The following is a 22,105-nucleotide window of genomic DNA, read 5'->3' as shown; positions in this document are numbered from 1 at the left end:
TAGACCACTCGGCCACGCTACCTAAGCCTGCAGCTGTTGCAATTTGGGACACCCTGTTTCTACATAACTGAGCAAAGTTTATTGCATTACTCTTCAAGTATAAAATAGACGTGACGAACCTAAACACACACACAACTGTAGACCAGACACCGTAGACCATTTCAAGTCTGGCGCTTTCCACCGCTAGGCCAACATGACTGTTCAAAGTATTTCGGAACTAATATCGCTTTGTTCGACGTTATCGACGGGGAAACGACAGAAGTAATTTCAAAAAGTATTTTTTAAAACAATATTATAGGAGTACTAATTTAGCATTAGTGAAAACTTGTCAGGTGTGGAATTCGAACCCACGCCCACCATTGTGGACCAGAATTCCTCATCACGTTCTTGAGTCTGGCGCCTTAGACCGCTCGGCCAACCTGACGAGTAGCTACCACAACAACAACACCTAGTGGCATAAAAAATGAAAATTATGCCTATATTATGATGTTAAAATCTTAAAAAAAAATGTTTCCGCATGACGTACATGCACCCTGACCGTGGCAGCGGTGGGATTCGAACCCACGCCATCGAAATGACTGGTGCCTAAAACCAGCGCCTTAGACCACTCGGCCACGCTACCGACAACGCGATGCTGCCCAACTTTCCATATTGCAAAGGGTACTTTCTCATAACGAGTACTATTGTCTGTGCAAATGCATTACAATTATGTGGTTTAGTATCTCTCTTATTTGTAGAAAAGTATGCCAATCCGGATTGGAACTTTATATCCACTGTAAAATATTGTGTCTAGTGTATTCTCATCTTCACTTACTTTTTTGAATGTTTCACTTTCTTTTTCACGATAGGAGCTGTGAGGAAATTTTGACGAGCCAAAAAAACTTTTTCTTACACGTCCAAGTTTGTCAGGTGTGGGATTCGAACCTACACACACAACTGTGGACCAGATTTCGCAGACCATTTTAAGTCTGGCGCTTTCGACCGCTATGCCTACCTGACTGTTTAAAGCATTTCGGAACTAATATCGCTTTGTTCCACGTTATCGGCGAAGAAACGACAGAAGTAATTTCAAAAAGTATTTTTTAAAAACAACATTATAGGAGTACTAATTTAATATTTGTGAAAAATTGTCAGGTGTGGGATTCGAACCCACGCCCACCATTGTGGACCAGAATTCCTCACCACGTTCTTGAGTCTGGCGCCTTAGACCGCTCGGCCAACCTGACGAGTAGCTACCACTACAACAACACCTAGTAGTATAAAAAATGAAAATTATGCCTATATTATGATGTTAAAATCTTAAAAGAAATGTTTCCGCATGAGGTACATGCACCCTGACAGTGGCAGCGGTGGGATTTGAACCCACGCCATCGAAATGACTGGTGCCTAAAACCAGCGCCTTAGACCACTCAGCCACGCTACCTAAGGCAGCAGCTATCATAAATTGGGAAACTCTGTTTCTACATAACTGAGCAAAGTTTATTGCATTACTTTTCAAGTATAAAATAGACGTGACAGTAATGCTAAAATTGCATGGAATTTGGCAGCGGTGGGATTCGAACCCACGCCATCGAAATGACTGGTGCCTTAAACCAGCGCCTTAGACCACTCGGCCACGCTACCGACAACGCGGTGCTGCCCAACTTTCCATATTGAAAAGGCTATTTACCCATGACGAGTACTATTGTTTGCGCAAATGCATTACAATTATGTGGTTTAGTATCTCTCTTATTTGTAGAAAAGTATGCCAATCCGGATTGGAACTTTATATCCACTGTAAAATATTGTGTCTAGTGTATTCTCATCTTCACTTACTTTTTTGAAAGTTTCACTTTCTTTTTCACGATAGGAGGTGTGAAGAAATTTTGACCAGCCAAAAAAACTTTTTCTTACATGTCCAAGTTTGTCAGGTGTGGGATTCGAACCTACACACACAACTGTAGATCAGATTTCGTAGACCATTTTAAGTCAGGCGCTTTCGACCGCTATGCCTACCTGACTGTTCAAAGTATTTCGGAACTAATATCGCTTTGTTCCACGTTATCGGCGGGGAAACGACAGAAGTAATTTCAAAAAGTATTTTTTAAAAACAATATTATAGGAGAACTAATTTAATATTTATGAAAAATTGTCAGGTGTGGGATTCGAACCCACGCCCACCATTGTGGACCAGAATTCCTCACCACATTCTTGAGTCTGGCGCCTTAGACCGCTCGGCCAACCTGACGAGTAGCTACTACAACAACAACACCTAGTAGAATAAAAAATGAAAATTATACCTATATTATGATGTTAAAATCTTTAAAAAAATGTTTCCGCATGAGGTACATGCACCCTGACAGTGGCAGCGGTGGGATTCGAACCCACGCCATCGAAATGACTGGTGCCTAAAACCAGCGCCTTAGACCACTCGGCCACGTTACCTAAAGCAGCAGCTATCACAATTTGGGAAACTCTGTTTCTACATAACTGAGCAAAGTCTATTGCATTACTCTTCAAGTATAAAATAGACGTGACAGTAATGCTAAAATTGCATGGAATTTGGCAGCGGTGGGATTCGAACCCACGCCATCGAAATGACTGGTGCCTTAAACAAGCGCCTTAGACCACTCGGCCACGCTACCGACAACGCGGTGTGCCCAACTTTCCATATTGAAAAGGCTATTTACCCATGACGAGTACTATTGTTTGCGCAAATGCATTACAATTATGTGGTTTAGTATCTCTCTTATTTGTAGAAAAGTATGCCAATCCGGATTGGAACTTTATATCCACTGTAAAATATTGTGTCTAGTGTATTCTCATCTTCACTTACTTTTTTGAAAGTTTCACTTTCTTTTTCACGATAGGAGGTGTGAAGAAATTTTGACCAGCCAAAAAAACTTTTTCTTACATGTCCAAGTTTGTCAGGTGTGGGATTCGAACCTACACACACAACTGTAGATCAGATTTCGTAGACCATTTTAAGTCAGGCGCTTTCGACCGCTATGCCTACCTGACTGTTCAAAGCATTTCGGAACTAATATCGCTTTGTTCCACGTTATCGGCGGGGAAACGACAGAAGTAATTTCAAAAAGTATTTTTTAAAAACAATATTATAGGAGAACTAATTTAATATTTATGAAAAATTGTCAGGTGTGGGATTCGAACCCACGCGCACCATTGTGGACCAGAATTCCTCACCACATTCTTGAGTCTGGCGCCTTAGACCGCTCGGCCAACCTGACGAGTAGCTACCACAACAACAACACCTAGTAGAATAAAAAATGAAAATTATACCTATATTATGATGTTAAAATCTTTAAAAAAATGTTTCCGCATGAGGTACATGCACCCTGACAGTGGCAGCGGTGGGATTCGAACCCACGCCATCGAAATGACTGGTGCCTAAAACCAGCGCCTTAGACCACTCGGCCACGCTACCTAAAGCAGCAGTTATCACAATTTGGGAAACTCTGTTTCTACATAACTGAGCAAAGTTTATTGCATTACTCTTCAAGTATAAAATAGACGTGACAGTAATGCTAAAATTGCATGGAATTTGGCAGCGGTGGGATTCGAACCCACGCCATCGAAATGACTGGTGCCTGAAACCAGCGCCTTAGACCACTCGGCCACGCTACCGACAACGCGGTGTTTCCAAACTTTCCATATTGAAAAGGCTATTTACCCATGACGAGTACTATTGTTTGCGCAAATGCATTACAATTATGTGGTTTAGTATCTCTCTTATTTGTAGAAAAGTATGCCAATCCGGATTGGAACTTTATATCCACTGTAAAATATTGTGTCTATAGTGTATTCTCATCTTCACTTACTTTTTTGAATGTTTCACTTTCTTTTTCACGATAGGAGGTGTGAGGAAATTTTGACCAGCTAAAAAAACTTTTTCTTACACGTCCAAGTTTGTCAGGTGGGGGATTCGAACCTACACACACAACTGTGGACCAGATTTCGTAGACCATTTTAAGTTAGGCGCTTTCGAGCGCTATGCCAACCTGACTGTTCAAAGTATTTCGGAACTAATATCGCTTTGTTCCACGTTATCGGCGAGGAAACGACAGAAGTAATTTCAAAAAGTATTTTTTAAAAACAATATTATAGGAGTACTAATTTATTATTTGTGAAAAATTGTCAAGTGTGGGATTCGAACCCACGCCCATCATTGTGGACCAGAATTCCTCACCACGTTCTTGAGTCTGGCGCCTTAGACCGCTCGGCCAACCTGACGAGTAGCTACCACAGCAACAACACCTAATACTATAAAAAATGAAAATTATGCCTATATTATGATGTTAAAATCTTAAAAAAAATGTTTCCGCATGAGGTACATGCACCCTGACAGTGGCAGCGGTGGGATTCGAACCCACGCCATCGAAATGACTGGTGCTTAAAACCAGCGCCTTAGACCACTCGGCCACGCTACCTAAGGCAGCAGCTATCACAATTTGGGAAACTCTGTTTCTACATATTTGAGCAAAGTTTATTGAATTACTCTTCATGTATAAAATAGACGTGACAGTAATGCTAAAATTGCATGGAATTTGGCAGAGGTGGGATTCGAACCCACGCTATCGAAATGACTGGTGCCTAAAACCAGCGCCTTAGACCACTCGGCCACGCTACCTAAGGCAGCAGCAATCACAATTTGGGAAACTCTGTTTCTACATATTTGAGCAAAGTTTATTGAATTACTTTTCAAGTATAAAATAGACGTGACAGTAATGCTAAAATTGCATGGAATTTGGCAGCGGTGGGATTCGAACCCACGCCATCGAAATGACTGGCGCCTTAAACCAGCGCCTTAGACCACTCGGCCACGCTACCGACAATGCGACGCTGCCCAACTTTCGATATTGCAAATGCTATTTACCCATGACGAGTACTATTGTGTGTGCAAAATGCATTACAATTATGTGGTTAGGTATCTCTCTTATTTGTGGAAAAGTATGCTAATCCGGATTGGAACTTTATATCCACTGTAAAATATTGTGTCTATAGTGTATTCTCATCTTCACTTACTTTTTTGAATGTTTCACTTTCTTTTTCACGATAGGAGGTGTGAGGAAATTTTGACCAGCTAAAAAAAACTTTTTCTTACACGTCCAAGTTTGTCAGGTGTGGGATTCGAACCTACACGCGCAACTGTGGACCAGATTTCGTAGACCATTTTTAGTCAGGCGCTTTCGACCGCTATTTTAACCTGACTGTTCAAAGTATTTCGGAACTAATATCGCTTTGTTCCACGTTATCGGCGAGGAAACGACAGAAGTAATTTCAAAAAGTATTTTTTAAAAACAATATTATAGGAGTACTAATTTATTATTTGTGAAAAATTGTCAAGTGTGGGATTCGAACCCACGCCCATCATTGTGGACCAGAATTCCTCACCACGTTCTTGAGTCTGGCGCCTTAGACCGCTCGGCCAACCTGACGAGTAGCTACCACAGCAACAACACCTAATACTATAAAAAATGAAAATTATGCCTATATTATGATGTTAAAATCTTAAAAAAAATGTTTCCGCATGAGGTACATGCACCCTGACAGTGGCAGCGGTGGGATTCGAACCCACGCCATCGAAATGACTGGTGCTTAAAACCAGCGCCTTAGACCACTCGGCCACGCTACCTAAGGCAGCTATCACAATTTGGGAAACTCTGTTTCTACATATTTGAGCAAAGTTTATTGAATTACTCTTCATGTATAAAATAGACGTGACAGTAATGCTAAAATTGCATGGAATTTGGCAGAGGTGGGATTCGAACCCACGCTATCGAAATGACTGGTGCCTAAAACCAGCGCCTTAGACCACTCGGCCACGCTACCTAAGGCAGCAGCAATCACAATTTGGGAAACTCTGTTTCTACATATTTGAGCAAAGTTTATTGAATTACTTTTCAAGTATAAAATAGACGTGACAGTAATGCTAAAATTGCATGGAATTTGGCAGCGGTGGGATTCGAACCCACGCCATCGAAATGACTGGCGCCTTAAACCAGCGCCTTAGACCACTCGGCCACGCTACCGACAATGCGACGCTGCCCAACTTTCGATATTGCAAATGCTATTTACCCATGACGAGTACTATTGTGTGTGCAAAATGCATTACAATTATGTGGTTAGGTATCTCTCTTATTTGTGGAAAAGTATGCTAATCCGGATTGGAACTTTATATCCACTGTAAAATATTGTGTCTATAGTGTATTCTCATCTTCACTTACTTTTTTGAATGTTTCACTTTCTTTTTCACGATAGGAGGTGTGAGGAAATTTTGACCAGCTAAAAAAAACTTTTTCTTACACGTCCAAGTTTGTCAGGTGTGGGATTCGAACCTACACGCGCAACTGTGGACCAGATTTCGTAGACCATTTTTAGTCAGGCGCTTTCGACCGCTATTTTAACCTGACTGTTCAAAGTATTTCGGAACTAATATCGCTTTGTTCAACGTTATCGGCGTAGAAACGACAGAAGTAATTTAAAAAAGTATTTTTTAAAAACAATATTATAAGAGTACTAATTTAATATTTGTGAAAAATGTCAGGTGTGGGATTCGAACCTACGCCCACCATTGTGTACCAGAATTCCTCACCACGTTCTTGAGTCTGGCGCCTTAGACCGCTCGGCCAACCTGACGAGTAGCTACCACAACAACAACACCTAGTGGCATAAAAAATGAAAATTATGCCTATATTATGATGTTAAAATCTTAAAAAAAAATGTTTCCGCATGAGCTACATGCACCCTGACAGTGGCAGCGGTGGGATTCGAACCCACGCCATCGAAATGACTGGTGCCTAAAACCAGCGCCTTAGACCACTCCGCCACGCTACCTAAGGCAGCAGCTATCACAATTTGGGAAACTCTGTTTCTACATAACTGAGCAAAGTTTATTGCATTACTCTTTTGAAGTATAAAATAGACGTGACAGTAATGCTAAAATTGCATGGAATTTGGCAGCGGTGGGATTCGAACCCACGCATTAGAAGTGACTGGTGCCTGAAACCAGCGCCTTAGACCACTCGGCCATGCTACCGACAATGCGATGCTGCCCAACTTTCCATATTGCAAATGCTATTTACCCATGACGAGTACTATTGTGTGTGCAAAATGCATTACAATTATGTGGTTAGGTATCTCTCTTATTTGTGGAAAAGTATGCTAATCAGGATTGGAACTTTATATCCTCTGTAAAATATTGTATCTATAGTGTATTCTCATCTTCACTTACTTTTTTGAATGTTTCACTTTCTTTTTCACGATAGGAGGTGTGAGGAAATTTTGACCAGCTAAAAAAACTTTTTCTTACACGTCCAAGTTTGTCAGGTGGGGGATTCGAACCTACACACACAACTGTGGACCAGATTTCGTAGACCATTTTAAGTTAGGCGCTTTCGAGCGCTATGCCAACCTGACTGTTCAAAGTATTTCGGAACTAATATCGCTTTGTTCCACGTTATCGGCGAGGAAACGACAGAAGTAATTTCAAAAAGTATTTTTTAAAAACAATATTATAGGAGTACTAATTTATTATTTGTGAAAAATTGTCAGGTGTGGGATTCGAACCCACGCCTACAATTGTGGACCAGAATTCCTCACCACCGTTCTTTGAGTCTGGGCGCCTTAGACCGCTCGGCCAACCTGACACGAGTAGCTACCACAACAACAACACCTAGTGGCATAAAAAAAAATATGCTTATATTATGATGTAAAATCTTAAAAAAAAATGTTTCCGCATGAGGTACATGCACCCTGACAGTGGCAGCGGTGGGATTCGAACCCACGCCATCGAAATGACTGGTGCCTAAAACCAGCGCCTTAGACCACTTGGCCACGCTACCTAAGGCAGCAGCTATCACAATTTGGGAAACTCTGTTTCTACATAACTGAGCAAAGTTTATTGCATTACTCTTCAAGTATAAAATAGACGTGACAGTAATGCTAAAATTGCATGGAATTTGGCAGCGGTGGGATTCGAACCCACGCCATCGAAATGACTGGCGCCTTAAACCAGCGCCTTAGACCACTCGGATACGCTACCGACAATGCGACGCTGCCCAACTTTCGATATTGCAAATGCTATTTACCCATGACGAGTACTATTGTGTGTGCAAAATGCATTACAATTATGTGGTTAGGTATCTCTCTTATTTGTGGAAAAGTATGCTAATCCGGATTGGAACTTTATATCCACTGTAAAATATTGTGTCTATAGTGTATTCTCATCTTCACTTACTTTTTTGAATGTTTCACTTTCTTTTTCACGATAGGAGGTGTGAGGAAATTTTGACCAGCTAAAAAAACTTTTTCTTACACGTCCAAGTTTGTCAGGTGTGGGATTTGAACTTACACACACAACTGTGGACCAGATTTCGTAGACCATTTTAAGTTAGGCGCTTTCGACCGCTATGCCAACCTGACTGTTCAAAGTATTTCGGAACTAATATCGCTTTGTTCCACATTATCGGCGAGGAAACGACAGAAGTAATTTCAAAAAGTATTTTTTAAAAACAATATTATAGGAGTACTAATTTAATATTTGTGAAAAATTGTCAGGTGTGGGATTCGAACCCACGCCCACCATTGTGGACCAGAATTCCTCACCACGTTCTTGAGTCTGGCGCCTTAGACCGCTCGGCCAACCTGACGAGTAGCTACTACAACAACAACACCTAATACTATAAAAAATGAAAATTATGCCTATATTATGATGTTAAAATCTTAAAAAAAATGTTTCCGCATGAGGTACATGCACCCTGACAGTGGCAGCGGTGGGATTCGAACCCACGCCATCGAAATGACTGGTGCCTAAAACCAGCGCCTTAGACCACTCCGCCACGCTACGTAAGGCAGCAGCTATCATAATTTGGGAAACTCTGTTTCTACATAACTGAGCAAAGTTTATTGCATTACTCTTTAAGTATAAAATAGACGTGACAGTAATGCTAAAATTGCATGGAATTTGGCAGCGGTGGGATTCGAACCCACGCCATCGAAATGACTGGTGCCTTAAACCAGCGCCTTAGACCACTCGGCCACGCGACCGAGAAAGCGTTGCTGCCCAACTTTCCATATTGCAAAGTGTAATTTCCCATAACGAGTACTATTGCCTGTGCAAAATGCATTATAATCATATGGTTAAGGGTTTCGAACCCACACCCACCATTGTGGACCAGAATTCCTCACGACTTTCTTGAGTCCGCGGTGTATACTATACAATGGGCAGTTTTTCAAATCCTGGAAATGGGTTTAAATTTCTATAGTGAAATATGGCAAAACAGTATGGTGCAATTTACAGTGTAATTTCAAAATGCAATTCATCCACATCATTAACAAGAAGTTGGTAATCATAATTACCGAATTATTTCGAATGGAGTACTTATTGAATTTCTAGTGAAGTTGATTAGGCCATCTGGACCTCTATAAATATTTCACCGGCACGCAATAAAACACATAATGTTTAATACAAGGTTAACATCCATAACTTTTTACACCTTACCGGTCAGGGACACCAGAAGGATGCGAGCTCGAGGGCAAAGAGAGGAAGATTTTTGAGGAAAGGCATTTCTGTTATGAAACTGACTTGAGAGTGTTAACAAATCATGAACCACTGAATTCGTTTCTCTTTTGTTTCATGATTCCATGATGATTACATCAATATTCTTAAAGCTGATTGGTTGCATTTTACGTGTTATAAAGCAGATATGTATTAATACGCTCCTCTATATGCGAATACGACTACCAATTGCAAAAGTTGCAAACAATCCTCTGAAGTGAAAAGGCTTAACTTCTTTGTCCTTTTTATCTTGCCATGCTCGTAAAAGAGAAGAGAGGCAGATGCCCCTGGCAGTAATCCTTTATGATTTTCAAATATAGTGGCACAAAACTTTGGAATTATAGCCTTTCTCAGGAAGCAAAAGCCCGGTCTGAATATTGAAAGTACTCTCAATAATAATTCGACATTTTGTGCATAAGAGCCGGGAGGCATTGTCAGGGTGGCATTTCTGCTCCCCAATTTTGTGTCCGTCCCCAAATATTTCCATGTAGATTTGCTGGCCTGATTTGACAATTTCCTTGTGTCCAGCCGACGTAGTGAACTAGTTTTATTGTCTCTCTCAATAATCGAGAATGCATTTTAACTCCCAAACGACATTTATGTTTCAGGTAACTCACTTTTTGCAACTAATTCTGTCAAACTACAGCCGTTAATAAAGGGCGAATACGAAAGGCATCACATGCATTTATTTTAATTTTTCCACGCATAGATAGAATAATAACTCAGCCCGTACAAAAGTTGTACAGGATATTATGGCATGCGAGTTAGCCTTGGCCTCTATATATGTAGTATTGCCAGCATTTAAACTAGAAAAGTTCAAAAACGGCAAACTTGGGAAAATCTTTCAACAGTTCCACAATTTTACGTAGTTTCAGTGAAGCTATTACAGCGACGCCGGAGAATGGGGGCGGGGGGAGGTATTCGCCCCGCTGGCCCCTGGCTTGTTTTTATGTTTCATGTTTTTGTGTGTTCTCTGTATGTTTTTCGTCGAGAATACTGCTATTAATTTTCTCGTTAGAATTGTTAGTTTCGTGATTTCAAACAAACAGCAACACTATTCTCGCCCCTATTCCCGAGGCTCGCGTGGCTGCCATGTGGATTGATATTCACCGGTAAATATGAAAAAATCTGGCGCCACAGCGAATACGGATGACGTGAGCGCGATACCCAGAAAAATTTGATGATCACGAGGCAGAAATCTGGCTTTCTCATTGGACAATTTGAATTTGAGGTATAATAATAGGCTTGCAATAACTTTGCCTTCAACGAATAATTGTTAATTGGTATAATTACAAAGGTGATTATTGAAAATTCTGGCCTCTGATTGGTCGAGCGACCTCGGATTATTCCGCGATAATCGCCCAAGTGGATTCTTCAAATTGGCGGCGAGTTGTTTTTGCGAATGTGGCAGATGAAGAAATACGTTATTTTAACAAAATACTGTACCTGAAAGAACAAAAGAAGGGAAAAAATTAGGCAAAAATTATGCTCAAGGTAAAAAACTACTTTTTAGAACACTTTATTTTGCGAAAACATTGTTTTATTTGAATCGCCGTACAACTGTCCAGATATTTGTTTAAGTTTGTAAAACATGTATTTTCTACAACAGATTCGCTTTCTCAAATAATCACCTTTGTAATTATACTAAAACAATTTGACTTCGTCTCGGTTCACTTCGACTTCGTCTCGGTTTTTATTCAGCGATATTCATTTCGCCTTTGGCGAATAATTGTTAAATATTGACAAATTACCGAGGAATTTAAAGCGATTGAATTTAAAGCGATTGTGTAATAGCTTTTCACAGTTAATACAAATAAACTGTATCAAACAAGTGAACTCTAATCCAGTGAACTGGAACGATACCTCCTCATCGTTTTCGTGAAGCCAAAATTCGCGGGACTTTACCTCCAGACAAGCGTAAGATAACGTGGAGGTAAAACCCACCGAATTTTTGATTCACAAAAATAATATATACGTATAAGGAGGTATCGTTCAGTTATTTATTAGATTTCACTGACCCCAACCAGGAAGCAAATTAGATGAAGAAGTCTGATCAACAGGGTTGCCAGGTTACTGAATAAATTAGTCAAATATTATTTCCAGAAGCTTTGTTTGAAACAATGTTTAGCTTCTTTATTTACTAAAAGTCTGGCAACCCTGCTGACAAGTGTGTCGCTCAATATTTTGCCAAAGCAAATAATTTTGATTCAAAAGTAACTTTAATTCTTATACACGTTCGCGATAACAAACTGCCTTGTTTTCTCTGCTTTGAGAATGCTGCAGCTTCTAGTTATCCTGTTTGGAAGTGCTGGACTGCTGTTTGATATTGGCGGTGAGTTTCACTGGTAATAATTAGCAATAATTTCGTACTAATTTTTAGTAAAAAAAACTTCTATATTTCAATTTCTCCCTGATAGTTGATTCGGAGCGTCTTCCGTATAATCAATCTATCGGGTCAAATGTGAATAAACAGTTTATAAGGTTTACATAGGTCTATACAATTTACTATAAGGTTTCCAATAGGCGGATCATGTCGCAACGGAAATATTCTTGGAATGCCACTTTTTAAACTTCATATCATGCAGTTAAACGTCAATCAGCTCGTTATGTCCGCGTTATTTTTATTTAATAATTTTATTTGTAAAATATGGTTCTTAATTCTGTTGGATATAACTTTTTGAAATGCTCGTTAGGCGTCCTATTATATAGTTAACATGCACAACTTAATTAACGTTAGCGTACTAATACTGATTCAGTTAATATGTTAATAAGTATAATTGGATTGCCAAGCACAAAACTTTGTGATATGAAAAAAACTTTGTAATATGTCATTCATAACAATGAAGGACAATGAACTGGGAAAATTACAGTGCCTATTCTATATTTATTATATTCATTCTGAAATCAATGGTGTTTCTTGCAATCTGATTGGTTAAAAATAGTGTGATTAATTCCCAAATCGCACTATTTTTGAGCATTTATCACATCATTTATAAGCCAATAAGATTGACAGGGCCGTAGCTAGACCGCTTAATTGGGGGGGGGGGGTGTATATTCATATACTCATGTTTATATACCGTAGGAACAATAGCGTACAAAAGAAATCAGTCGGGCATAGGACGAATATATGAATATACACATCCCCCCAATTAAGCTTCTAGTCACGGCCCTGAAGATTGAAGCTCTGCACCACAATAACCAATCTGATTTAGTATCTTAGTGTAACTATCCAATCAAATTACAGGGGAAAATGGAACAAAATTTTACTATTTTGAATTTTACACCGTTTACGGTTTATGCATGTTTAATCTTTTGTATGATTCAAAATGAATATAATGAAGTGGAAATTTCACTTTGTGTCGTGCGATTTTGGTGTGAAATCAAGCTTTTTATTACAAATCGCACTCCGGCTTCGCGGTTTTGTAATCACGCGTTTGATTTCACACCAAATTGCACTCAACTCAGTGCAGTTACCATTATTTATAAAAATACTTTAAAAATTAAAAAAACTCAAATCATTTCAACTGCAGATAGGCAGACGAATGCAATCGCTCGGCAGTGTTTAGCCATTTTATTTTTGGGTAACATTTTATTCTCTATGCATACACCTGTGTTTAGCGCAGGCAACGAATATAAACCATGCACACACTTCACCGCGAGCACATTACTTGGAAGCTTTTTTAAAATACTCTAACCGACAAAGGTGTATACAGGGTGTATGAAAAAAACTGCAACCCACCTAGTATTCATATATTCATTCAATACCAAAAGATCGTAGGCCTCTAGGAATTATTAGGGTTGCAGTTTTTGATACAACCAGTATATGCTCCTATGCAATCTTCCCAAGAGTGCGTGTAGGCTAGCATATTTTATAGTGTTCTATATAGTGTTCTTTTATAGTGTTTTACAGCTCCAGTTTTGTTCAACCTACTCCATCACCATCAGAATCTAACATTTCTTCACAAAACGAACATTTACTGAGTTGACAAGATCATGGCCTTTTGGCTCTTATGTCTTAGGGTCTCAGTGCGCATGCTGTTGTTGCTACTCCGTAGGTTGCTACCGGACCTAAGCCTAAGGGCTGCTTTCAAGTTATGCGTTTTTTGTACGCACGTACACGAATGGGAAATTTGAAATGCTTCTAAATTTTTATTATTTAACATTTAGGTCTACAAGTGCATACTAAAATATGCGGAAAACTAAGTTCTTTCGATTTATTTACTTAGTTTTTTCAAAGATAACATATATAAGGATTTACAGTTTTACGTGCGTGTACGTGCGTATGAAATGTGTATAAAGGCTGCTTTCCACTTACGCGTTTTTTATACGCACGTACACGTACGGAAAATTTTAAATGCTTTTAAATTTTCATTATTTAACATCTAGGTCAACTAATGCATACTAAAATAAGCAGGAAACAAAGTTCCTTCGATTTATTTACTTAGTTTTTTAAAAGATATCATGCAAAAGGATTTAGACTTTTACGTGCGTGTACGTGCGTATGAAAAACGCGTAACTGCATGGAAAGCAGCCATAACTGGAATGATTTCACGTACATGCATGTAGCAGCCTTAAGGCTCTTTTCCAGTCCTCGCAATGGCAAACCTACAAACCCGCTGCGAGGGTTTTCATCCAATGAAAATGCTTTTATGTTGATTTTAATTACAAGCAGCCATTCCCAGCGAGCTTGCGAGTGGGTTTTGCGGGGCTTTTGTTTAAAAAGACCTTTATGCGACTGACGAGTAATGAGGGCTGTCGCGAATATTTCTGCAAAACCTTAGGCGATGATAAAATTTCTTCTGGTTTTTGTCAAGGTTTACTTTGTGGGGTGCAGATTGTTTTTTGTATTTCTTTCGATATTCTTGCTTTCCAGGTCAGAACTATTTTCTGGCCAATCTTTTTTCGGTATACGCAAAACCTCAGGACAAAGCTGCCATTTTTCGTTTAACTTGTGTAGTTGATATTCCTCGGAAGATTTCATCAGCCAAATTTGATTCGCACGATACGTGTCTCCATTGGTTCGGATCACTGTTGTTCAACCTCGTACCTCGGGGTTTCGTTAGCTGTTGTTCTGCAAAGCCAACATTTAATTTTCTTGATCACCCATGACCCATTTTCAGTTAGCCTGCATACGCTTTTTACAACTTTTTTCTCAGACCTTTGCTAGACTAATTTTCAGTCATCATTAAAAAAATTGTATTAAATAGAAGACAAAGCGATCATTACTATTACAAACTCATATATATCAATAGGTCACCCTTATACCGGATAGCACAAAAAAGTTTAACCTGTTTGATTGAGTATAACTTCAAAACTAAAACGTCTGTTACACTGAAATAACTTTCTTTACATTCGTGAATGTCTAACTCAAAATTTGGTATATACCATGCTTATTTTGATTCAATTTTCTCATTTTACTGTTGTAGCTACCGTAAAACGACGCATATTAAGAAAAGAACAAGCAGAAATCGTGCGAAATTGTTTGTTAAATTTGTGGGCTTCCGAACGAATTTTATCCCCCTTAGACATGAGATATTTGGAACAAAGCTAAACCAAAATAGCTAATTTTTGCTTTAACGTTTTCCAACATGTCATGACACAAAAAACCCTTTTCCAGTGAAGTTAAACTTCATTCAAACAGACAGAATACGTGGTATAAAATACTAAGATTTGTCAACTCACTTTAATATGCCATTTTCAGCTAATTTTTACACTTTTTAAAAATGCATACTTAAATTGAACCGCGATATCTCGGTCAAAATTGCTTGAAGAGCCTCATGCTATAAATTATATCAAAATTTAATTTAGACATTAGAGAATATAAAAAACATAATTTTAGTGTAATAGCTCTTTTAATTTTGAAATTATACTCAATCAAACAGGGTTAACCTTTTTTTGCGCAACCCGGTATATCTTGGGTGGATCCAGCACTAGTGCACTAATTTGCATAACACAAGAAAGCTGCTCAAAATAGCCATTTTGTTTTGTAACGCAAATTAGTGCACTAGTGCTGGATCCACCCCTGCGGTATATCAATGCGTTACCCTGTTCATCAATGAGGCAATGCTCTGCATGGATCACCAGTCACATTAATTTTGATAAAGTCGTTAAAAAAATCAAAAATAAGAAAATGTTAATATATCAAAATATCAATTATAATATATCCACAAAAAATAATAATGCATATTCATTTGTATACCAATGCTCTGTTATAAACGCACCAGACAGACATATGATATGGGCAAAGATGACAACAATAATTTTATTGTTCGTATCCTTTCTAGGTTGTTCAACTGTAACGGTGTCTCCATCAATGTCAGTTCATAGCGTTCAGTTTGGAAAAACACCATCTTTATCATACTCGATATCCAGTAAACCCAGTCAGTCAATGTCAATGTACACCATGGGTACTCAACCTAGTCAATCAATGTCAATGTACACCGTCGGCGCTCAACCCAGTCAAACAATGTCAATGTACACCATAAGTGCTCAACCCAGTCAATCAATGTCATTGTACACCATGGGTGTTCAACCAAGTCAATCAATGTCAATGTACACCATGGGTGGTCAACCAAGTCAATCAATGTCAATGTACACCATGGGTGCTCAACTAAGTCAATCAATGTCAATGTACACCATGGGTGCTCAACCCAGTCAGTCAATGTCAATGTACACTATGAGTGCTCAACCCAGTCAATCAATGTCAATGTACACCATGGGTGGTCAACCCAGTCAATCAATGTCAATGTACACTATGGGTGCTCAACCTAGTCAATCAATGTCAATGTACACCATGGGTGTTCAACCTAGTCAATCAATGTCAATGTACACTATGGGTGTTCAACCAAGTCAATCAATGTCAATGTACACTATGGGTGCTCAACCCAGTCAATCAATGTCAATGTACACCATGGGTGGTCAACCCAGTCAATCAATGTCAATGTACACTATGGGTGCTCAACCCAGTCAATCAATGTCAATGTACACTATGGGTGCTCAACCTAGTCAGTCAATGTCGATGTACACCATGGGTGGTCAACCAGAATCCAGTTCTAGTGTTGTTAAACCTACTGCATCACCATCAGAATCCAGCTCTAGTTTTGTTCAACCTACTACTCTATCACCATCAGACTCCAGCTCCAGTATTGTTCAACATACTCCGTCACCATCAGAATCCAGCTCCAGTATTATTCAATCTACTCCATCACCATCAGAATCCAGCTCCAGTATTGTTCAACCCACTCCGTCACCATCACAATCTAGCTCCAGTGTTTTTCAACCCAGTCCGTCACCATCAGAATCCAGCTCCAGTGTTGTTCAACCTACTACTCCATCACCATCAGAATTCAGCTCCATTGTTGTTCAACCTATCCCATCACCATCGGAATCCAGCTCCATTGTTGTTCAACCTGTCCCATCACCATCAGAATTCAGCCCCAGTATTGTTCAACCTACTCCATCATCATCAGAATCCAGCTCCATTGTTGTTCAACCTATCCCATCACCATCAGAATCCAGCTCCAGTGTTATTGAAATTACTCCAAGTACATCCACATTCAGTTCCAGTGTCAAAGCCGTGACAAGCTCTGTTTCAGTTGCCACAACGTCTCCCACCGATTCTCCAACAACCCTTCCTACAGCGGAAATAACTACATTCGGAATTGTGATGATTATTCTCGGCGATTATAGAAATGAACTAAGTAATAGCAGCAATCAAGAATATAAAGATTTAAGTTCAAATATTAAGGGTTTCCTGATAACATTATATCAACCATTCCCAGGATTTCTTGGCATTAGAATTATTTCGTTCTCACCAGGAAGCATCGTTGTTGATTTTGATGTAATATTCAACTCAACTGAAGCTAACACTACCGTCCAAGAAGTTATTGAACCAATCCAAAAAGGGATGACTGGTCCCATCGCACCATTTAGAATTTTATCGGTAGCAGAAAAAGAAGAGGTTGTTCAAACTACTCCAGCACCATCAGAATCCAGTTCCAGTTTTAACGGTACGTTTTAAATTATAACGGTACGTATTCCCCGAAATATGTATATATTTTTGTCTATAGATGCAAATTATGGATAGTTTTTTTCAATAACTGATTTTTAATTAACTAATTTTCTATAATAGCAAGATGTGGTGAGTAATTTATTTTGTGGGATGGTTGTGTATCACTCCAAATGTCTGATGTGTTCAGCCAACACTAAAAATGGTGTAAATGTCCGCCTTCACCATACACCGATTCAGGGTAAACCGTAACGGTTTACACCTTTGGTAAATTTACCTAAAGCTGGTGTAATAGCTGATAGCTATTATGCGAGGTACACGAGTTATTATACGCCAATGGCCACCAATGACTTTTTGCGAAGCACATAGCTCTAGTGTGCGCCGGCCTTTACTATGCTATTTACCAGTGTTAATCATGCATTCAAATTCCATCAGAAGCTTCATTTCAAAAGGGGGTACTTTTTTATACAGCCTGTACAGTATTGTATAAGGCGCTAAGTGATAGTAATTAATATGTACAATGTACATTGACTTTTGAATATGTGGTGGAAATGGAAATGCAAATTTGTATATGCATATTAGCTTGTATACGTTATGGCAGAAATTTGCTCTCTTTGCCCGCACACGTAGTGGGGAAAAATTAATGCACTCGTGCACTATATTATTCAACTTGATGAATATATGGTGCAAATAGCACGCGTTAACAAAATCTCGCAAAGCGTCGCCGCGCACTGGGAGAACTTGCTTACGTTAAAGTTCACGAGTGACTTTTAGCTTAACAGAAATAGCTCTCATGTGCGTCGGGATTAAGGTCTCTATTGAGTGTAATGAAAACGGGGATTAGTTTTTATTGATATAAAGTATGGTTGATGCAATATTTTATTGGCTGCTACACGCTTCTGAAAAGAAGTTGAGAATTAATGTTTTGCATTACAGGCCGGCGAAAGTATGGATATAGCCCCGCCGCACGGCACTATTTGGTGCACTCTCATTTCTTTTTTGACAGGCTGCTTATGCCAGAAGCGAATGGGAAAACAAACAATCTTTTCTTGGGTGAGAATTGCTTTATGCAGATTATTCCGATCATAGCTTTTTTCAGATTAGACTTCCAGACTCTCAGAATTTGCAATAGGTTTGTCTGAGAAGGCGTGGTACAGTGTATACAAACCTGTCCACCACCACACGTCTAGCATATATTATGTAGTTCATATAAATTATCTCTACCACAGGAGAATGGTAATCTCCACCACTTTACCACGTAAACTTGTCCACCACCACACGTCTAGCATATATTATGTAGTTCATATAAATTATCTCTACCACAGGAGAATGGTAATCTCCACCATTTTACCTCGTAAACTTGTCCACCACCACAAGTCTAGCATATATTATGTAGTTCCTATGAATGATCTCTACCACAGGAAAATGGTAATGTTACAGCTGAGCCGTGGTTCTAAATGGAGTGGTGGGTAAATCCAGTTGAAAAAGCTGGAAGAGCGAATGTCCTCTTTTTTATACTATGAACAATGCCTGTTCGTGTACCAGTAAGTATAACAATTTTGATTTTAGATATTCACAAGGAACAGGAAATAGATCAGAGAAACGTGGCATTATTATTTCGGCTCGGTACGTATACCTATATGAACAAGATTTGTACTATTTGCTGCTTATCCAAAGTTTGTTATGCAAAAATATGCCATAAATCATACTGTACAATTCCCATTTTGTACAATCAACAAGACGTGGTTAATTAATGCAAAAGTGTTTAAACCAATTGAACTAATTCCACGTTCTTTTTTTTATTACAGAGCTTAGAATGCATTTTAACTCCCAAAGGGAACAAACTTTACGTTCTATTTAATTAATGGGTTCACTTATTTGATATGCTTCGTATACCCATAAGATATTTTAGGCAACCTCATTACAGCCTATTACAAACACATTGCAGCTAATTTGAATTTCAATGGTGTCAGTTTTTTTGACTCACCCTGTAGTAAACAAGTTAGTATGGCCAGGTCATTATTTAACAATTAGTCGCCGAAGGCGAGGAGATTACGATATTCACTGAGCCTATATTCACTGAGCCGAATAATAATCAACATAATCTCATAAAAATCAATGGTCAGCTCGAAATTTATACTAAAAGTTATTAGACTTAAGTAATAATGTTATCTAAATGACGTAGGTGTAGGACGTTTGTAGGTGTAAAAGCCTAAAAGGCATGCTCACGAGACACGACATAATTATTTGGTGCTGAGAGAAAAAAATATTCAAATTTTAAGCCTCTGAGATCTTTTGGAAAGTCTATTTTTGAATAAGACAAAACTTTAATGTGCGAGACAATTCGGTACGTGTTGCATATTTGGTGAATTCACTTAAATTTATAATGGTATATTTTTCTGACCAAGAACAAAGTGATTAGAACAACTTTGCCACACACTTCACACATCCTCGGGTGGCATCCCCTACGCTTTAAGTTTGCACGAGAAGCAAAAACGAGAACACAAGGCTGTACAGAAATTTATTGGGGTTTAGCAAAATCTTCTTTATAATTAGGAGGTCGAATCCATTCATAATTCTATTCCTGTCGAGTTTTGATCGTAGACAACCCCTCTTGCTGCTTCTACGGGCACTTACAATCAGATGCAAAAATTAATGAAACAACCACATAAATGACCTCCTCTCCCCAAAATCAATGTTGCGAGGATGTACGGTAGGGAAAAATTGGCTTTTTTTTGAGCATGGACTATGGGGGCAGGGGTGCCACGATGCACTTCAAATTTGATGGAAAATCTGAAAACTCTCATAATTTTTGCACGTGATTGTAGATGATATAAAACACATTACTCACATCACTGGGTTTTAAAAGTTTCGCACTTTTTTCCAAAACTGAACAAAAAATCTAAGTATAAATGAACCGAATCCCGATTAAAAAGAACTGTCGGAAAACGAGTCTGACATTGAATATAATTTTTTTATATGAATGAATCTGTTATTATTGTTTAATGTCTGTTTACAAGGACTAGACATGCTTACCAACATATGTAGGATCATTACTCGACCGCAAAGCTAGTTTTAAGCTACCGGGGTTTTTCGTATCAAACCAGTTAAACTTAATTGAGATTGAGAATTTACTTAAGAATGTATTTTAACACCCCCAAGAGATCAAGTTTTTTTAAAGTTTTTTCATTTTAATATCTCAGAAGAACAAGAAATCATGGTATGCTTGTTGGCCTTTGCCGCTATACGAGAAATATATGGCAGGTTGCTTTTTTATATATATCATGTTATTAAACTTTCGTTATGTTATTGTTTGGATCTCTCTGTAGATTTTAAATATCCCCCAAAAATATCTCCTCTGTTGATATCAAGCCTTTGTAAGAATCTGATTGTCTTAATATTATGATTAATATGATAAACCCAATTGAAAGCAAGACGCTTTATTTGAATGACGCTTTATTTCACTTTTAACGAAATGAAATTACCGACTTGAGGTAATAGTTATTCTCTTAAGAGAATTAGGTTAACCTCCAATTTAGGTGCCCAAACATCGGGTAATTTTAGAGCTAGTAATCACTATCATATTCGGTGGATAGCGCTAGCAGCTTTAGTATACCACTGTACACTGCATTGTACACTGCAACGTTTAGTGCTACCTTTGTGCACTAACAAAAAGTTTAGCTTTTATGGAATTATACATTTGCATAAACATAGAAAGTATTTAACAGAGAAAATTCACTCTTTCATAAATATTATGTAAGAGTTTCCATAACTGTTAATAAGGTGCTCCACCTCGCAGTGCCTTAGACCGCTCTGCCAACCAGACGAGTAGCTACCTCAACAACAACACGTACTGGTAGAAAAAAATGAAATTATCCCTGGATGATAAAATCTAAAAAAAATGTTTTCGCATGAGGTACATGCAGCCCGAGAGTGGCAGCGGTGGGATTCGAACCCACGCCATCGAAATGACTGGTGCCTTAAACCAGCGCCTTAGACCACTCGGCCACGCAACCTAAGCCTGTAGCTTAAACAATTTGGCAAAACCCGGTTCTACATAACTGAGCAAAGTTTATTTCATTACTCTTGAAGTATTATAAAATAGACGTACCAGTAATACTAAAATTGCATGTAATTTGGCAGCGGTTGGATTCGAACCAACGCCATCGAAATGACTGGTGCCTTAAACCAGCGCCTTAGACCACTCGGCCACGCTACCGACAAAGCGTTGCTGCCCAACTTTCCATATTGCAAAGGGTATTTTCCCACAACGAGTACTATTGCCTGTGCAAAATGCATTACGATCATATGGTTAAGTATCTCTCTTATTTGTAGAAAAATATGCCAATCCGGATTGGAACTTTATATCCACTGTAAAATATTGTGTCTAGTGTATTCTCATCGCCATTAACTTTTTTAGATGTTTGACTTTCGTTTTCACGATAGGAGGTGTGAGGAAATTTTGACCAGCCAAAAAAACATTTTCTTACATGACCGAATTTTTCAGGTGTGGGATTCGAACCTACGCACACAACTGTTGA

General features: G+C 38.8%; 1 protein-coding gene and 29 non-coding genes across 30 annotated transcripts; 1 reads left to right on the top strand and 29 right to left on the bottom strand.

Annotated features, from left to right (window-relative positions):
- Window positions 1-326: 326 nt before the first annotated feature.
- Trnal-caa lies at window positions 327-424 on the bottom strand. The gene is given in 2 exon segments: window positions 327-372; window positions 387-424. It is a non-coding gene; the product is annotated as a tRNA-Leu (tRNA).
- Window positions 425-540: 116 nt separating this feature from the next.
- Trnal-uag lies at window positions 541-622 on the bottom strand. Its single transcript has one exon. It is a non-coding gene; the product is annotated as a tRNA-Leu (tRNA).
- A 506-nt stretch (window positions 623-1,128) lies between these two features.
- Trnal-caa lies at window positions 1,129-1,226 on the bottom strand. Its single transcript is given in 2 exon segments — window positions 1,129-1,174; window positions 1,189-1,226. It is a non-coding gene; the product is annotated as a tRNA-Leu (tRNA).
- Window positions 1,227-1,341: 115 nt separating this feature from the next.
- Window positions 1,342-1,423, bottom strand: Trnal-uag. The gene has a single exon. It is a non-coding gene; the product is annotated as a tRNA-Leu (tRNA).
- Window positions 1,424-1,541: 118 nt separating this feature from the next.
- Trnal-aag lies at window positions 1,542-1,623 on the bottom strand. The gene has a single exon. It is a non-coding gene; the product is annotated as a tRNA-Leu (tRNA).
- A 506-nt stretch (window positions 1,624-2,129) lies between these two features.
- Window positions 2,130-2,227, bottom strand: Trnal-caa. The gene is given in 2 exon segments: window positions 2,130-2,175; window positions 2,190-2,227. It is a non-coding gene; the product is annotated as a tRNA-Leu (tRNA).
- Window positions 2,228-2,342: 115 nt separating this feature from the next.
- On the bottom strand, window positions 2,343-2,424 carry Trnal-uag. Its single transcript has one exon. It is a non-coding gene; the product is annotated as a tRNA-Leu (tRNA).
- Window positions 2,425-2,542: 118 nt separating this feature from the next.
- On the bottom strand, window positions 2,543-2,624 carry Trnal-aag. Its single transcript has one exon. It is a non-coding gene; the product is annotated as a tRNA-Leu (tRNA).
- Window positions 2,625-3,129: 505 nt separating this feature from the next.
- Window positions 3,130-3,227, bottom strand: Trnal-caa. The gene is given in 2 exon segments: window positions 3,130-3,175; window positions 3,190-3,227. It is a non-coding gene; the product is annotated as a tRNA-Leu (tRNA).
- Window positions 3,228-3,342: 115 nt separating this feature from the next.
- Window positions 3,343-3,424, bottom strand: Trnal-uag. The gene has a single exon. It is a non-coding gene; the product is annotated as a tRNA-Leu (tRNA).
- Window positions 3,425-3,542: 118 nt separating this feature from the next.
- On the bottom strand, window positions 3,543-3,624 carry Trnal-cag. The gene has a single exon. It is a non-coding gene; the product is annotated as a tRNA-Leu (tRNA).
- Window positions 3,625-4,132: 508 nt separating this feature from the next.
- Trnal-caa lies at window positions 4,133-4,230 on the bottom strand. The gene is given in 2 exon segments: window positions 4,133-4,178; window positions 4,193-4,230. It is a non-coding gene; the product is annotated as a tRNA-Leu (tRNA).
- A 115-nt stretch (window positions 4,231-4,345) lies between these two features.
- On the bottom strand, window positions 4,346-4,427 carry Trnal-uaa. Its single transcript has one exon. It is a non-coding gene; the product is annotated as a tRNA-Leu (tRNA).
- A 118-nt stretch (window positions 4,428-4,545) lies between these two features.
- Trnal-uag lies at window positions 4,546-4,627 on the bottom strand. The gene has a single exon. It is a non-coding gene; the product is annotated as a tRNA-Leu (tRNA).
- Window positions 4,628-4,745: 118 nt separating this feature from the next.
- Window positions 4,746-4,827, bottom strand: Trnal-aag. The gene has a single exon. It is a non-coding gene; the product is annotated as a tRNA-Leu (tRNA).
- Window positions 4,828-5,337: 510 nt separating this feature from the next.
- Trnal-caa lies at window positions 5,338-5,435 on the bottom strand. The gene is given in 2 exon segments: window positions 5,338-5,383; window positions 5,398-5,435. It is a non-coding gene; the product is annotated as a tRNA-Leu (tRNA).
- A 115-nt stretch (window positions 5,436-5,550) lies between these two features.
- Trnal-uaa lies at window positions 5,551-5,632 on the bottom strand. Its single transcript has one exon. It is a non-coding gene; the product is annotated as a tRNA-Leu (tRNA).
- A 115-nt stretch (window positions 5,633-5,747) lies between these two features.
- On the bottom strand, window positions 5,748-5,829 carry Trnal-uag. Its single transcript has one exon. It is a non-coding gene; the product is annotated as a tRNA-Leu (tRNA).
- Window positions 5,830-5,947: 118 nt separating this feature from the next.
- On the bottom strand, window positions 5,948-6,029 carry Trnal-aag. Its single transcript has one exon. It is a non-coding gene; the product is annotated as a tRNA-Leu (tRNA).
- A 509-nt stretch (window positions 6,030-6,538) lies between these two features.
- On the bottom strand, window positions 6,539-6,636 carry Trnal-caa. Its single transcript is given in 2 exon segments — window positions 6,539-6,584; window positions 6,599-6,636. It is a non-coding gene; the product is annotated as a tRNA-Leu (tRNA).
- Window positions 6,637-6,752: 116 nt separating this feature from the next.
- Trnal-uag lies at window positions 6,753-6,834 on the bottom strand. The gene has a single exon. It is a non-coding gene; the product is annotated as a tRNA-Leu (tRNA).
- A 120-nt stretch (window positions 6,835-6,954) lies between these two features.
- On the bottom strand, window positions 6,955-7,036 carry Trnal-cag. Its single transcript has one exon. It is a non-coding gene; the product is annotated as a tRNA-Leu (tRNA).
- A 509-nt stretch (window positions 7,037-7,545) lies between these two features.
- On the bottom strand, window positions 7,546-7,646 carry Trnal-caa. Its single transcript is given in 2 exon segments — window positions 7,546-7,591; window positions 7,608-7,646. It is a non-coding gene; the product is annotated as a tRNA-Leu (tRNA).
- A 113-nt stretch (window positions 7,647-7,759) lies between these two features.
- Trnal-uag lies at window positions 7,760-7,841 on the bottom strand. Its single transcript has one exon. It is a non-coding gene; the product is annotated as a tRNA-Leu (tRNA).
- A 118-nt stretch (window positions 7,842-7,959) lies between these two features.
- Trnal-aag lies at window positions 7,960-8,041 on the bottom strand. Its single transcript has one exon. It is a non-coding gene; the product is annotated as a tRNA-Leu (tRNA).
- A 509-nt stretch (window positions 8,042-8,550) lies between these two features.
- Window positions 8,551-8,648, bottom strand: Trnal-caa. Its single transcript is given in 2 exon segments — window positions 8,551-8,596; window positions 8,611-8,648. It is a non-coding gene; the product is annotated as a tRNA-Leu (tRNA).
- Window positions 8,649-8,963: 315 nt separating this feature from the next.
- Window positions 8,964-9,045, bottom strand: Trnal-aag. The gene has a single exon. It is a non-coding gene; the product is annotated as a tRNA-Leu (tRNA).
- A 7,499-nt stretch (window positions 9,046-16,544) lies between these two features.
- LOC114529549 (putative protein TPRXL) lies at window positions 16,545-17,576 on the top strand. Its single transcript, XM_028551364.1, has one exon. The coding sequence runs from the start codon at window positions 16,545-16,547 to the stop codon at window positions 17,574-17,576; it is 1,032 nt and encodes a 343-aa protein (XP_028407165.1).
- Window positions 17,577-21,498: 3,922 nt separating this feature from the next.
- Trnal-aag lies at window positions 21,499-21,580 on the bottom strand. Its single transcript has one exon. It is a non-coding gene; the product is annotated as a tRNA-Leu (tRNA).
- Window positions 21,581-21,701: 121 nt separating this feature from the next.
- Trnal-aag lies at window positions 21,702-21,783 on the bottom strand. Its single transcript has one exon. It is a non-coding gene; the product is annotated as a tRNA-Leu (tRNA).
- Between the last annotated feature and the right edge of the window lie 322 nt (window positions 21,784-22,105).

This window comes from Dendronephthya gigantea, unplaced genomic scaffold (assembly GCF_004324835.1).
Source record: "Dendronephthya gigantea isolate DGI-Jeju-01 unplaced genomic scaffold, DenGig_1.0 000057F, whole genome shotgun sequence".
NCBI classification, from domain to species: Eukaryota; Metazoa; Cnidaria; class Anthozoa; order Malacalcyonacea; family Nephtheidae; genus Dendronephthya; species Dendronephthya gigantea.
The sequence above is the reverse complement of the archived record's forward strand: the minus strand, read 5'-3'. Positions and strand labels throughout refer to the sequence as shown.

Bases quoted from the DNA above. Each gene is read 5' to 3' on its own strand.
- LOC114529549 (XM_028551364.1), top strand. From the start codon at position 16,545: ATGGGTGCTCAACCTAGTCAGTCAATGTCGATGTACACCATGGGTGGT.